This window comes from Cnephaeus nilssonii (genome assembly GCF_951640355.1).
Source record: "Cnephaeus nilssonii genome assembly, chromosome: 3".
NCBI classification, from domain to species: Eukaryota; Metazoa; Chordata; class Mammalia; order Chiroptera; family Vespertilionidae; genus Cnephaeus; species Cnephaeus nilssonii.
The window spans coordinates 79,372,995-79,388,335 of record NC_137074.1 but is presented as its reverse complement, the minus strand read 5'-3'; the positions used below and the strand labels follow the sequence as shown (position 1 = coordinate 79,388,335).

General features: G+C 42.2%; 1 protein-coding gene across 5 annotated transcripts in view; it reads right to left on the bottom strand.

The window, feature by feature from the left end:
* Positions 1–14,955, bottom strand: part of TFG (trafficking from ER to golgi regulator) — a 33,918-nt gene extending 18,963 nt beyond the window's left edge. For 3 of the 5 annotated variants that reach the window (XM_079766938.1, XM_079766939.1, XM_079766940.1), the window contains exons 1-3: positions 14,706–14,839; positions 10,871–11,097; positions 7,849–7,932 (exon numbers count right to left, since the gene is read on the bottom strand). In XM_079766938.1, the coding sequence (XP_079623064.1) occupies positions 7,849–7,932; positions 10,871–11,054 (268 nt within the window). In that variant the 5' untranslated portion in view covers positions 11,055–11,097; positions 14,706–14,839. Of the gene's footprint in view, positions 1–7,848; positions 7,933–10,870; positions 11,098–14,705 lie in introns of all 5 variants that reach the window. The other 2 variants (XM_079766937.1, XM_079766941.1) reach the window with 2 other exon arrangements.
* Positions 14,956–15,341: the final 386 nt, after the last annotated feature.

The window sequence follows — 15,341 nt, the reverse complement described above, 5'->3', positions numbered from 1 at the left end:
AACAGCAGCTGCTGGCCCCAATTGCCCATGAGGGCTTCTCCACCTCCCCCTGCTCCTGAGGGGCAATCGGGGCACAGCTGCCACTCACACCTGCTGCTGGTGCCAGACCCAATCACTTCTCGCCATCAGCAGGTGTGAGCAGGGCTGGCGCCATAAGGGCCTGGGAGCGGTGGTGGGGCTGCAGGCAGACAGGAGACCGGGGGCCACGGTGGGAGGGGCCGGGCAGGGGTGTAAAGGATGGATCAAAACCCGCCCCTGTGCCCACCGCAGCCTTGCAGCCCACAATTCCTTTCAAGGTGCACTGGGCCCCTAGTATGTATATAAGAACTTTGGTTAATTTCTTCCCATCTCCTCCCTTTCTCTCTAAGATTCATCCGTCTGTTCCATGTTTCTATGCCTCTGATTCTGTTTTATTCATATTTATTTTGTTTATTAGGTTTCTTGTTCACTTATTTTGGTTTTTATATTCAATTGTTGATAGATATGTATTTGTTGCCATTTTATTGTTTTTTTCTCTTTTTTGTTGCCATTTGTTCATATTTTTCCTCCTCCTCCTTCTCCCCTCCTTCCCCCCTCTATCCACTCTGCTTCTCCCCATCCCCGTCCTCCTCCACCTACTTCTACAAGAATACCCTTTGCCCTAACTGGTATGGCTCTGTGGATCAAGCACTGGCCTGTAGACTGAAGGGTCCCATAACCCTCCTCCTCCTCTTCTTAAAGAATACTCTTCACCCTAGCTGGTTTGGCTAAATAGATAACAGTATTGGCCTGCAGACTGAAGGGTCCTGGGTTCGATTCCGGTCAAGGTCACATGCCCAGGTAGCAGGCTCGATCCCCAGTAGGGGGCATGCAGGAGGCAGCCAATCAATGATTCTCATCATTGATGTTTCTCTCTCTCCCTCTCTAAAATCAAGAAAAAAAATATATACATATATATATATATGTATATACATATACATATATATACACACACTAGAGGCCAAGTGCACGAAATTCATGCATGGGGGGGGGGGGGGGGGTGTCCCTCAGCCCAGCCTGCACCCTCTCACAATCCAGGACTGCTAGCTCGCACTGCTTGCCTGCCTGCCTTCCTGATTGCCCCTAACCACTTCTGCCTGCCAGCCTGATCACCCCCTAACCACTCCCTGCCAGCCTGACTGCCCCTAACTGACCTCCCCTGCAGGCCTGGTCACCCCTAACTGCCCACCCCTGCAGGCTTGGTCCCCCCCAACTGCTCTCCCCTGCAAGCCTGGGTTCCCCCCAACTGCATTCCCCTGCAGGCCCAATCACCCCTAACTGCCCTCCCCTGCAGGCCTGATCATCCCCAACTGCCCTCCCTTGTAGGCCTGGTCCCTCCCAACTGCCCTCCCCTGCTGGCCTGATTACCCACAACTGCCCTCCCTGGCTGGCCATCTTGTGGCAGCCATCTTATGTCCACATGGGGGCAGCCATCTTGTGTGTTCGAGTGACAGTCAATTTGCATATTACTTTTATTAGATAGGATAGGAATACTGGTTTGGTGGTAATGAACTCCTTTAGCTTTTTCTTGTCTGTGAAGCTCTTTATCTCCAATACTAAATGATAATTTTGCTGGATAGAGGAATCTTGGTTGTCGGTCCTTACTATTCATCACTTTGAATATTTCTTGTCACTGCCTCTAGCCAGCAAAGTTTCTATTGAGAAATCAGCCGAGAGTCGTATGGATGATTCCTTGTAGGTAACTAACTGCTTTTCTCTTAATGCTTTTAAGATTCTCTCTTTGTCTTTAATTATGATGCGTCTTGGTGTGGGCCTCTTTGGGTTCCTCTTGATTGGGACTCTGTGCTTCCTGCCCTTGTAAGTCTATTTTTTTCACCAGGTAGGAGAAATTTTGTCATTATTTCTTCAAGTTTTTAATATTTTGCTGTCTCTCTCCTCCTTCTGGAACCTCATAATGTGAATGTTGGTATGCTTGAAGTTGTCCCAGAGGCTCCTTACTATCTTCATATTTTTGGACTCTTTTTTCTCTTTGCTCTTATCATTAGGTGTTTTTTGATTCCTCATATTCCAAATTGTTGACTTCTCAGAATCCTTACTCTACTGTTGAATCCCTGTAAATTATTTCAGTTAGTGTATGCTTAATTTCTGACTGGTCCTTTTTCATGTCTTTGAAATTTAAGGTCCTCAAAAGTCTCACTAAGTCCCTTGAAGCTCTCAAGATGCTTGAGCAACTTTATAACCATTATTTTGAACTCTGTATCATTAGTTTGCTTTCTTCCATTTCTTTCATTTCTGACATTTTTCTTTGTCTCTGCATTTTGACTGCTTCCCTGTGTTTATATATATTAGGTAGAGTTCCTATGTCTCCTGGAATTGGTAGAGTGGCCTTGTGTAATAGGTGTCCTGTAGGGCCCAGTGGCTCAACCTCCCTAGTCAACCTAAGCTGAGCACTCTAGGTGCACCCCCATGTGGGCTGTTTGCACAGTTTTGTTGTAGTTGAGCCTTGATTTCTCAGGCCAATTGGTTGTGGGGACCAGCTGTGACTACAGTGGAAGAGCTATTATGCAGGAGACACCCCTATGGAGCAGGATTTGCTTCAGTGGAGCTTTGGTGCTCACTAAGTCTGCCCCAGGAGTGTGTCGCTTATGTATGTGTAGAGTTGTAATCTGGTATCATTTAAAGTTGTCCACCAGGTGCACTGGCTCTGGGGCCTCCCAGGAGTTACAAAGTCAGCCACTGCCTTGGGCCACCCAGCAGGAACGAAGAGAGATCTGCAGATGGCTGCTACTAGTATTGAGCTTTGAAGTGCCCAGGAAAGTCCAGCTGTGAAGCAAGGCAGGCTGATGCTAGTACTGGTTCTTGGGCCTCTTATTGATAGGTTTGGGGCACGCTGATGCCAGATGCTGCTTGTTTCAGAGATTTTAGGAAAGTCTGACACCAGAGCCAGAATAGCCATCTATAATAATAAAAGCGTAATATCCTAATTAGACCAGACGTCCTTCCGGATGAAGCCAGGGCTGCGAGGAAAGCCCGGGTCCCAGGTGCCTACCAGCAGCCAGAGGGAAGCCTGGGTCCCAGGTGCCTGGCAGTGGCCAGAGGGATTCCCGGGTCCCGGGTGCCTGCTGGCGGCTGAAGGAAAGCCCAGGTCCTGAGTGCCAGAGGAAAGTTGGTGCCTGCAGCCAGGAGGAGGAAGGCCTACTCTTACATGAATTTTGTATATCGGGCCTCTAGTTTATATAGAAAAACAGCTGCAAACAGCTTGGGTAGGGTTGCAAATTGGATGGGGCAGGGTCCCAGGGGATCACCAGGGCAGAGGGAACAATGTGGGCCAGGATGATGGAAACTCAGATATGGCTGCCAGTCGTCTCTGTGACAGAGGAGGTCCCAGAACAGGAACAATGACCCCTGTGAGCACCCCCATCTAGGAGAAAGCCGCCCCTAAGTTCCTGCCCTGATGCCAGACAATCAAGTTCCTCCCCATATGTCCCTTTGTCCCCCAAAGCTGCTACCCGGCACTGGAGCTCAGAGGAAGTGGGACGTGTAAGTTTGTGTGCCCACTCTTTAAGAGGAATGCTGGGTCTCCAGCAGCCTCCATGTCACTCAGCCACAATCCCTGCTGGTTTTTACAGCCTGAAGTTACAGGGACTTCTCTTCACAGTCCTGGAACCCTGGACTGGGGGGCTGGTGTGGGGCTGGGAACCCTTGCTTCTCTTAGGAAGCCTCTGCAACCACAATCTCTCTCCCTATTAAAAAACAAAACAAAACAAAAAAACACCACGTGGGTTTTGGACCAGCCTATTCCGTACTTCCACCCCTCCTGCCAGTCTTGAGGTGCTTTCTCCTTTACTTCTCTAGTTGTAGGACTTCCACAAAGCCACATTTCAGGTGGTTTTAAAAGATGGTTATTCTGTATTTTAGTTGTAATTGTGATGTAGTTGTAGGAGGCAGCAAGTACCAGTGTTTACCTTTACCTCCATCTTGATTCTAATAGAAATTACATACTTTCAAAAACTCATTTTATCTCACCCTATTCTTTTATATTCTTGAAATAACACAATAAACACCTTATTCTACACATTAATGATAAAAGGTGCATGACTAATAGGTCTTCTATCCCTCTTGCCTATTTTTCACCTAAAAAAAATTTGCTACCTAAAATAACTGACCTAAAAAGTAACCTATTAAAACAAAAATATGCAGAATTCATGAATCCACACTATCATCCTTAAAAGTAGTTATAGTTGGCCCTTGAACAACACGCGTTTGAACTATGCAGGCCAACTTATACACAATTTTTTTTTCAATAAATACAGCAATATTTTCTCCTCCTTATAATTTTCTTAATAACATTTTTTCTCTAGATTACTTTATTGTAAGAAAACAGTATATAACACACATAACATACAAAATGTGTTCATCGACTATTTGTGTTAATTGTGAGGCTTCCAGTCAACAGTAGGTTATTAGCAAAGGTTTCAGGGACTCAAAATTTATATGCAGATTTTTTACTGTGTGTGGGGTTGAGTCTCCTAACCAGGCTTTGTTTAAGTCAACTGCACTTCTAAAAGCAGTATCTGAGTAACAAAAAGTCAAGAAATTTCTCAATAATCAGTTTGTTTTTAATGAAGGCAACATTACTTCATTTAATTACCCATTTTGTCCAAATGACTTTCAGCTGAATTTAAAAAAAAAAGTGACACCAGGCTCTGAATACAAAACTCAAGATAGAGGCCCAAAAATTAAACTAAAAAGGCTTTATGCATTGCCTTTTATATACATATATACGAATTCCTAAGGCACCATCTTAGAAAAGGAAATCTATTTGAAAATAAAGGTTCACATATATACGAATTCCTAAGGCACCATCTTAGAAAAGGAAATCTATTTGAAAATAAAGGTTCAAAGAGATTCTTAAATATATTTCAAACAGACCACTAATATAAGCTTTTAGAACACAACCCACCAGTATTTTACATACTCCCTATATAGTTATGAGGAAATTAAATATCATCTCCTACCTATATCAATTAATTCTTAGCTTTTAGTGGGTGACTGGTTTTTCTCTAATATCTGAGAAAGAGAAAGGCAGCCAGGAACTGGCCTGATACTGTTAATGCTGCTGGAAGCTGGCCTGGCACTCCGGTAGGCTCTGATGTTCTCTTGCTGAACATGAACTATTTCAAAGAACACCAACAATCAGAACAGATCACTCCATTACTGTGATCAAGACAAAAACAAAGCCATTCCATAATCATGTAAGAACTCAGACAAAAACAAGAACATTGACCAACCATAAAAATTATCAAACATCCCTGACTAATGTGAGTGACTGCTGCTTTTTAACAATTGCAGCTTTAGCCTTAATTCACTCCTCCACCTCTGGTTTAGATTTACTAAGGTGCCCAATCACAGGACCACCCCTACCACTTCCTGAGAGCATCCAGTCTAGAACAAAGCCCCACTTCCTTGAACCTTATCAAAAATCACCTAACACAAGCCCAAGACCTATGAAAAACCCTTTCTAACACACTTTTACTGAAACAGCCTATTGTCCTCCTCACTGGGGAAATATTTGTAGTTATGTCCCTTTGCATTTCTAATGTTGCTTATTTGTACCCTTTTTCTTCTTGAATAAACTTAATAGAGGTTTGCTAAGTCAATTCCCTGACTTCTAGTTAATCTCTGCACTTTATTATTTTCTTCCTTCTAAGTTATTTGGGCTTACCTTGTCCTTTTTGTATTTAAGACTATCCATATAAAATTAATGAAAATACACCCAACTTTGTTCAACTACAGCTGTGGTCCTGGTGGTCTTTGTATGAAAATCCCAGCAGATATATCCCTAATATGGCCTATGAACTGAGGTCATCTATTTAGTGGCTCTTGGAATACCATGTGTTATAAGTTTAAATTCCCTATTCCATAATTATGTATTTTTATTAGTATAACTTTATGACTTTAATGAATTATTTCAAGCACACAAAAAAGATACTCATTAACATCTTCATTAATCTTAGTATTTTTCCATCTTTGCTCCTGATCATTAATAAAACAATACAGACATAATTAAATTTCCCTGGCAAGCTCTCCCCAAAACCCATACCCCTGCTTCATGATTCATATTAAAATTTTACACATTTTTCCATAACAATCTTGCCTCATTACATTTGTCTCATTATCTTTTTGTTATAATTTTAATTGGTATTTCAGTTACATTTTATAATCCTTTTATATTAGAGTACAAAGCAATATGTGATAGTTGCCCAATATAAGGTTAAAGACTTCCCTTCTATTCCTAGTTTGCTATGACTTTTTAACATGACTGGGGTCTGAATACTTTTTTAGAGAAGATGGTTCAGTTTTGCCTCTATATGAACAGTGGTATTAATAGATTTTATTTAAATCAATCCTGCATTCCTAGGCTGAAAAAATCTTGGCAATGATATATTTTAATATTCACTGCTGAATTTGATTTATTAGTAGTAGTATTTTGTATCTAGGTTTATGTGAGACTAATCTGCATTTCCTTTGAGTGGTTTTCATGTTAAAGTTATAACCTCCTAAAATGAGTTACTACAGATTCCATCTTTGTCTATTCTCTGGAATAGTGTGTATAATTTGGGATCATCTGTTCCTTAAATATTTAGTAGAATAATTAGTGATTTCTTCAATGTTTATTGGGACAAATTTGCTATTTTTGAAATCCTATCTAATAAAAGAGTAATTTGCAAATTGACCATCACTCCAACACACAAGGTGGCTGCCCCCATGTGGACACAAGATGGCCACCACAAGATGGCCAGCAGGGGAGGGCAGTTGGGAGGGACCAGGCCTTCAAGGGAGGGCAGTTGTGGGTGATCAGGCCTGCAGGGGAGGGAAGTTGGGAGGGACCAGGCTGGCAGAGAAGGGAAGTTGGGGACGACCGGGTCTGCAGGGAAGGGCAGTTGGGGGGAACCCAGGCCTGCAGGGGAGGGCAGTTAGGGGTGACCATGTTGGCAGGGGAGGGTAGTTAGGGGCAATCAGGCTGGCAAGGGAGCAGTTAGGCATCAATCAGGCTGGCAGAGGAGTGGTTAGGGGGTTATCAGGTTGGCAGGTGGAAGCAGTTAGGGGCAATCAGGAAGGCAGGCAGGTGAGCAGTTGGGAGCCAGCAGTCCTGGATTGAGAGAAAGATATCCTACTGCCCGGGCCTAAACAGGCAGTAGGACATCCCTAGAGGGGTCCCAGATTGGAGAGGGTGCAGGCTGGACTGAGGGACACACCCCGCAGTGCACAAATTTCGTGCACTGGGCCTCTGGTATTTATATATTAAATTGTCCATGTCATTGGAGTTTTCAGATTGAAAGTTATTTACAGTAGTCATAATATAGATTTTTTTTAAGTTTCTACTATATTTTATAGTTATGCCTCTTTTTATTTCTAATACTAAAGGCCCAGTGCACAGATTTTGTGCACTGGTGGGGGTGTTCCATCTAGCAGCAGGGCCTGACACAAAAACAGGTGGCCATGAAGCAGATAACATCAAGGCCACATGCAGCCACTGCCCAGAGATTTAGGATAATGGAGCAAATGGGGAATTTTAAACATGACTACTTTCTATTAATCATATATATGTATAATTATAGTTACATATATATAATTAAGCCTTAATAATTCAAAAATTCTGATACAGCTGAAACTTATCGTTTAATTCTGAGTATTTAACCTTTTGCACTCGGATGTCGAGTGTGACTCGACACGGTTAGCATCGGTAGCAGGAATCGAGAAAAAAGCAAGTGAGTGCAAAGGATTAAAAGTAAAAAAAACTAGAAAAGTCTTTAATAAAAATACAATGAATAAAATAGTAAATTTATTAGAAAGTTTACCACTTACCAAATAATGTCAGTTTCAGTATTCTACTACACTGAATTGCAAAGGAAAGGTCAGAACTATCAAAAATTGTTATAAGATCTCCATCTGGATAAAAAAAGAAAAGAAATGAGTTTCAAACTTGCATCAGTAGTAAACTAGGATCTACATTAAATTAAAATCAGATTGCATAATTAGAATCTCCCATAAAAACCTCACAAACAGTAAGAGATCAACCAAAGGACTTGTATGCATGCATATGAGCAAAACCAATGGACACAGACAGTAGTAGGGGTGAGGGCTTGTGCTTGGGGGAGGGGGTGGCAGGGGAGAGGTCAATGGGGAAAAAAGGAGACTCCTAATACTTTAAACAATAAAGAATTTTTAAAAAATTAAATAATTATCCAAAATTCCTTAAAAAAACCTTACAAACATTAAGGGATCTAGGGAAAATGTAGGTTCAAAAGAATACTAAACCAATTTTGCTTATTACTTTTATAAGAATAGCCAAAACATAGCCAACATTAATGCATTAAGTCATCTTTTACTAGTCACCAGGAGATGCATGGTAGCAATATCACAAATTACTAGTTCAGATTAACATCTTTCCATTCCAGAAAATTTAAATATATACGATGTCTAAAAAAAATGTATACACATACTTTGAATAATTATAAAGACAGTGTTTATTAAAATACATTTCATTCTCAAAATAGAGCTATCAGCTGTTAAAGTGTGTATACATTTTTGGGGGACACTCTATTTATCAAAAGTTAAAGTAATATTTTCAAGGTTCAAATTTTAATTCTAAGTACATTAAAACATCCCTGATACAAATGGCAGAGAAGCCATATATAGAACATTAACTAAAAGTTTTGCAAAAAAAATTTTTACAGACTCGCCCTAATGATGGGTAGACACTAGTCTTTCAGGTCACTGACCATTTTAAGATGAAAATTATCAACTCACCCCAAAAAAATATTCATATACACCAGATTCTGAATTCCCCTAGATCCCAAGAATAAAAAAAAAAAAGATAATTTACATATCAATCCCCTATTTCAAAAGCTTTCAAAGGGCTAGGCAAGAGAGAAAAATGTTCTCTAGAGAGAACAAGCACAGAAAAGCAGCTACAGGCAAGGTGTTAGTCAGAGGGTCCTGTGCAGGGTATCTTCAAAGACAGTTGCTTTAGACAAGGAGTTTTGTTCTCAGGAGGCTGAGAGGCTGTTCTTCTACACCAATTTTACCACTGGTTGGGCAGATTTGACCCGTTGGCAATAAAAGCCATACGGAGAACTTTATCATTGTTTTTAGTTCTTTATAACCAGACATATTTCTTGTAACAAACATATCTAATGTTCAACTTCAAGGATTCTATTCATAAAAACATTTTAAGGAAAATATAGTATATATGTAATAGAAGAAAACTTTTTATAACGGCCCTTTTTCTTTTCTAAATTCCACAACAGAAATAGAATATCTCTGATGGCAAAAAACTTTATGTAAGCCAGCAGAAAACAAACCTGTACAATTCAAAACACCTAAAACTACCATGGAAAATAAATGTATTTGGTAACTAGATGTAGAGAACAAGGTTTCAACAATAAGGATACTCTAAGTTAGGGGTCCACAAACAGCAACCAATGAATAAATCCCTGTTTAGAGACTGCAAACTAAAAATGATTCTTACACTTTTAAAAGGTTTTGAAGAAAAGATGATGAGACACAGCACTTATATCATGCTAAAATATGTATCTTATCCTTTAAAGAAAAAGCTGGCTGACCCTGCCTGACCTAAACAAAAATAAGGGAGTTAAGAGTAAGCCAGATAAAGAGTTGAAGATATGCCAAGTTTGAGGTAAAAGCAAAGCATCTCAAGTACTAAAGTAAAATAAAAAAAATTAAAAAATAAAAGACATTTATAACTGATAAAATTCAAGCACCTATTTGGAAATCAAAGAGATGAAAGTTGGTGTATTGTAAATAATAAATCACTCTCCTTTATTGTTTCTTATCATAGGTGACTCTCAAAAATTAGTTTTGGATACTGTTAGGGCATACATTATGAAAAAAAGCACAGTGTCACAGATGTTAAGGAATAAGAGTACTTAATACAGGGTGATATGGTCAGCACTGCCAGGTATTAGGATTAAAGTAAAATAGACTGGGAATAAATTCAGCAGTAAGAAAGATACTGGTAACCACCTAAAGTACAACTTCAGTAGAGATGTTAACAAAGAAAACAGGTTTAAAGAAAAGGAAATGAAGAATCTCTTACTGTAATTCCACTGTGTGTTTGATAAAACATTTTTCATGTTAAAACTCATCTCCATAAAAATAGTTTAGTGGTCAATAAGTCTGGGAATACTGTATGCTATAAAGCAGAGGTGGGGAACCTTTTTTCTGCCAAGGGCCATTTGGATATTTATAACATCATTCACGGGCCAAACAAAATTATCAACTTAAAATTAGCCTGCTATATTTGATCAACCATTTAATTAACTCGCCCCTAATGCTTTGGCAGGGCAGACCAAATGATTTCTTGGGCCTTATGTGGCCTGCAGGCCAGATGTTCCCCACTCCTGCTAGTATAAACTGACAATATGCATCAGCATAATTTCCTACAATAAAGAAATACATTTGTCTTTTTTTAAACAAACTTTTCCAGGCTTAGTTGACCATGGAATCCTTTTTCATTCAATACCTACTGATATGCCTTCCACTTTGGACAATATGAGTGAAAGTTTGGTTTTAAAAGCAAATATGAAGCCAGAATTGCACAGGCAGAAGAGAAAAAGAAATGCTTGTGAAAATATCTGTGACAGTGTTCTATCACTTAAAACCCCTTCTATTAATAATATTCCTTAGCTATTTTTAACTTATAAAAGAAAACTAACTATATAAATATCCCATTTAGTAAAAGAGGTGGGCACTCAAATCACCATGAACGGGACGAAATTTTTATTCTGAGAAAGTTCAATCAAATATTGGCAAAAGAACACATAATAATATGTGTTTTTAAAACTAACTTTAGAAACACTCTTACCTTCATCTTTATACTTTATGATAACTTCATCATTACTCAGAAGTTTTCCTCTGAAAACTCTTTGCATCATTAGCACTAATTCATCATAAGTAATATCTTCATTATGAATGGGAATTCGTCGAATGTCCTCCCCAAGTTGAGCTTTGATGATTAGCTTCCCACTTAGGTCCAACTGTCCATTCATGGTGGACTCCAGGATGTTAGATATATACAATTCTAGAGAAATACTGAAAAAATGGTTTTGATGATTAAACAGCTATAAAACATCTTAAAAGCTGAAAAGCAAAGCTATTATTAGAATCTAAGAAATTCTGACCATCAAAAGAGATTCACAGTTCCAATGTTACCATATTCACCTTAAAATGGTCTAGAGGTAACTTTATTATGTGCACAGTAACATAAGTTTCATTGTTTTATATCTAGTTGAATGCATATCTGACATTACCATTTAGATTTCTATTTTAACATGTCTAAAAACAAACTCCTGGTCTTCCCCTCAAAATCTGCTTCTCCTATAATCTTCATCACCTCAGTTAATGACAATTCCTTCCTTCCAGTTGTTCAAGATTACATATATACTATACTATAGGCCGATGCACTAAATTCGTGCAAGAGTTGGCCTTCCTTCCCCCGGCTGCCGGCACTGGCTTCCTTCTGGTACCCGGGTCCCAGGCTTCCCTCTGGCCGCCAGCAGGCACCTGGGATCCTGGGACCGGGTCTTCCCTTGCAGCCCTGGCTTTGTCCAGAAGGACATCTGGTCTAATTAGCATATTACGCTATTATTATTATAGATTATTATAGAAGATTAGTTCCTCTCTTTTCCTCACAAAGGTACCTAAAATCTAGTTGACACTACCTTTAAAATATCTCTAGAATCCAATCACTTCACTGTCTTCACTTCTAATCAGATTGATCCAAGCCACCATTATCTTTTGCCTGAATTATTGCAAAAAACTCCAAACTGATCTGCCTGCTTTTTACCTTTGCCCACCTTTTGATCTATTCCCAACACACCAGGCCTATCTCTCTTTCAAGACCAATGTGTTCTTGAATACATTACCTATAACCACTGAGCATTTCCCTGGCATCAACTCCTTCCTCCTGTCCCAAGCAAATGATCTCTCCAAATACTTAAAGCATCCTATTATCTCCTACTGGCTACATTCTGGTTTCAACCTCATGCTTTACTATGGCCGCTTTCTATTTTCTCCTCTTAAATTTGTTATTTCATTAATTAACATCATACTTTGTTTCCATAGTGCTCTACAATTAGCGTGTGTGTGTGTGTGTGTGTGTGTGTGTGTGTCTAAGCACCACGCCTGCTCCCCAACACATCTCAACCATTCAAATATTTGAAGTATTCATGAATCCTAATTCATTTCATGAATTTTACTTACAAATGCCCTATATCCTTCCAACTATTCCTTAAATGTCTCTAGACTCCCTCACCATCCTTTGAAGAGATTACATTTTATTAACAAATCTTTAATGCCCCATCTTAAAATGGGACATTAAATACTGAATCTAACACTCTCAGGTCAGTTCATAACAGAATGGATTGTAATCCATGATTTGGATGCTGTGCTTATCATAATGTAAAGTAAGAATACAGTTAGTTTTATCTTTGCACTCTTTCACAATGGACTTCTGAAGACTGTGATTAACTGAAACCTCTATACAACTGCTTTACGTGTTAGCCAAATCTGCCTTCTTCATTCAGGAAAAGTTTACTGGAATACCTGCTATGTTCCAAGCTCTTAAGTATGATTACTTCAACAAGATGGTGAAGATTCCATCTTGTGGGCCTTGCAGCCTGAGAGTAATAAAGAATGTCAGTAAAACAATGTTACCTTCTATTACCTACAGGTTGTGTAAATCAGCAATAATGTAGTTAAAGACCAGGGCTTAACTTCAGCAAGATGGTACTATCTACTCTCAGCAGCACGTAGAATAAAACCTGGCATATAGTAGGTGAAGACTTGATTTTGTTCCATGAACAAAACATGAATGAGACATAATAAAGTTCTGATAAAGGAATTGGGAGGAGAAAACTGTACTATTAGGTCAGCTCCTAAGTCAGACCTTCACAATGTACCTTCATTGTAGAGCTAGAAGTGACTCCCCAAAACAGACATACTCCTAATTAAAAGAAATTTCCAACATCAGATATTATTGATAGTATGTATGTCCTTTTATCTGTGAGGGGATTCTTGCTCACCAATGGGTCATAGAATTGTACACTGGAAACCTATATCATTTTATTAACCAATGTCACCCCTAAAAATTTAATCAAAATAAAAAGACCAGACCTGCAGATCAAAGCAATTTGCTCCAGTTCTTCTATTTAACAGTAGTCTACACTTGCCTCCTCAGTTAACAGGAATATCACATTTTCATCCCAATTTTTATTTATATTTATTTGCTCTAGTATGTATGCCCTTTTGTTTGGGGGGGGGGGGGCAGGAATTCTTGCTCACCTATGGACTGGAAAACATGGGTCTCTTTCACTTTGTATCTGTCATGTTTGCCTGCAAATTCACTTATTCCTTGGTGTTTCCCCTGGACTGTAAACTCCCTGTGGCTAGGAACTAGGGCTTCGTTCCAAAGGTTGTCCCCAGTTGGTGCAGTCACCTCCTTAAGGCATGCACAAACACCACAAAACTAAGGGTACCACAGAATTTTCCCTTCCCGGGGAAATCCCACCCCCACACATATTTTGTGTGTAACAGCATAATTTTAGGTCCTCTTTTTCTCTAACTTCAGTCACAAGGTCGAAATGGGTATAAACTAAAAGTGCCCAGGACTGCTGCTGAGACCCTCACAGCATTCTCTCCTCCCACCTGGTCCCTGCCCCACGCCCTCCTAAGGCCAGAAATGGCACAGCCATTAACGTAGGAAACTTTCCAACAGGAGCACTGGTCTCCGCACCAGAGAACACAGCGACATGCCCGAGGACGCACACGGAGCCCACCTCCCGAACCAGGATCCAGGTTCCGGCAGCGGCCAAACCTCCACCTCCACCCCTCTGGGTAGGGCCCTGCTCAAGCTCAGCAGGGCGGGATCAGGCCCGTCCAAGAGGGTAGCAATTTCCTTCCAGGAATTCTAAGCAAAATCAACCTCGGATTATTCCAAAGAATCCAAGGAGCCTCCAATCCTGCCTGACCGGAGGTAATGCAGCGAGACGGTGAAGATTCCCACCACTAGCTCCGTGACCTTACGCAAGTACTTCTGGAAGCTTCTTCTTCCATCATTTGCAAAAAGGGAGTATCTAAATGTGAGAGGATCCTTGTGATTAAATGAGATCGGGTATCCTAAAGGACTTTGTACAGTGCCTAGCAAAGCAAAGTCTCAAAAGTTAGCTATCATCCTCACCACAAAACTGGGTTGGGCCTTCGGACGGCGCTCGGTGAAGCACCAACACAGCCAAGGAAACAGGTTCCTCTAAGGGACCCCCGCCACCTTATCCCCATGGGCGCCCTTCGCCACCCTTCTCACCTTCCCTAGGAGTCCCCTCTGGCTAACCGCTCGACCCCCACAGGCCTCCCAACCACGCCTCCTCCCCCTCGGGCAGCCCGACCCCTGGGAGCCAGGCGGAGCAGCCCCCAGCCCCCCGCCACCGCGGGCCCCTCTCCCTCCCCCACCGCGCCGCGGCCTCCCCTCCCCCCGCCCCCCGCCGCGAGGCCCCACCCGGCCTCCGTGCTCACGGCCTCCAGCCCCCAGCCAGGCCCCTCCGGCCCCGGCGCCGGCGGGAGCGAACGAGGCCCTGCCGGCGTCTCCTCGTCCACCGCCCGCTTTGTCCGAGAACGCGGCCGCGCCCCCGGCCCAGCGGCCATACCGGCTGGCTGAGGCCGCGCTGGCGCCTCTCCGCGGGTCTCCGCTGACCCGACCGGTGCTAGGCCGCCGGGCTCTCGGGCGTCCGGGGTGGCTGCGCTCAAGGCCCACGCCGCCGCCCTCCGCAGCCGCCGCACCTCGTTCGTAGGATCGCGCGGGCTCCGGCCAATCGCACGGACCCACCAAACCTAGCGAGAGCTCGCTCGGGCCCGGTACGTGGCAGGTGGGGGAAGAAGAGGGGCGGAGCAAGGAGAGAAATCTGTCCTGTCGCCCCGCCTCCCGGCGAGCCGACCACCCCAAGACGCATGCGCAGCGGCAGGGGCGTGGGGCTGCCCTGGCCCGGGCCAGCGAGTCTCTGCTTTCTCACTGGAGGACCCGAGTCTAGGAAGTCCGAGCTGAGCGGATGCACGCATGCGCGGGGTCTGACCAGGCATTTCCGGTTTCCCTGACAGCTGGTACCGTCTCTTTCGTCTATCACCGTGGGCGGGGCGTATAGTGTGCGGGTCTGGAATCTTTTTTTGAGAGCCGGTTGAAAATGGGCATTTGTCCAAGTTTGCGTTTGGTTGTTTTGTGATCATTGTAGTTCTCCGTGTCATAGCTGGCAAAAAGTAACCTTTTCCCGCCTTTCTGCTACAAACTC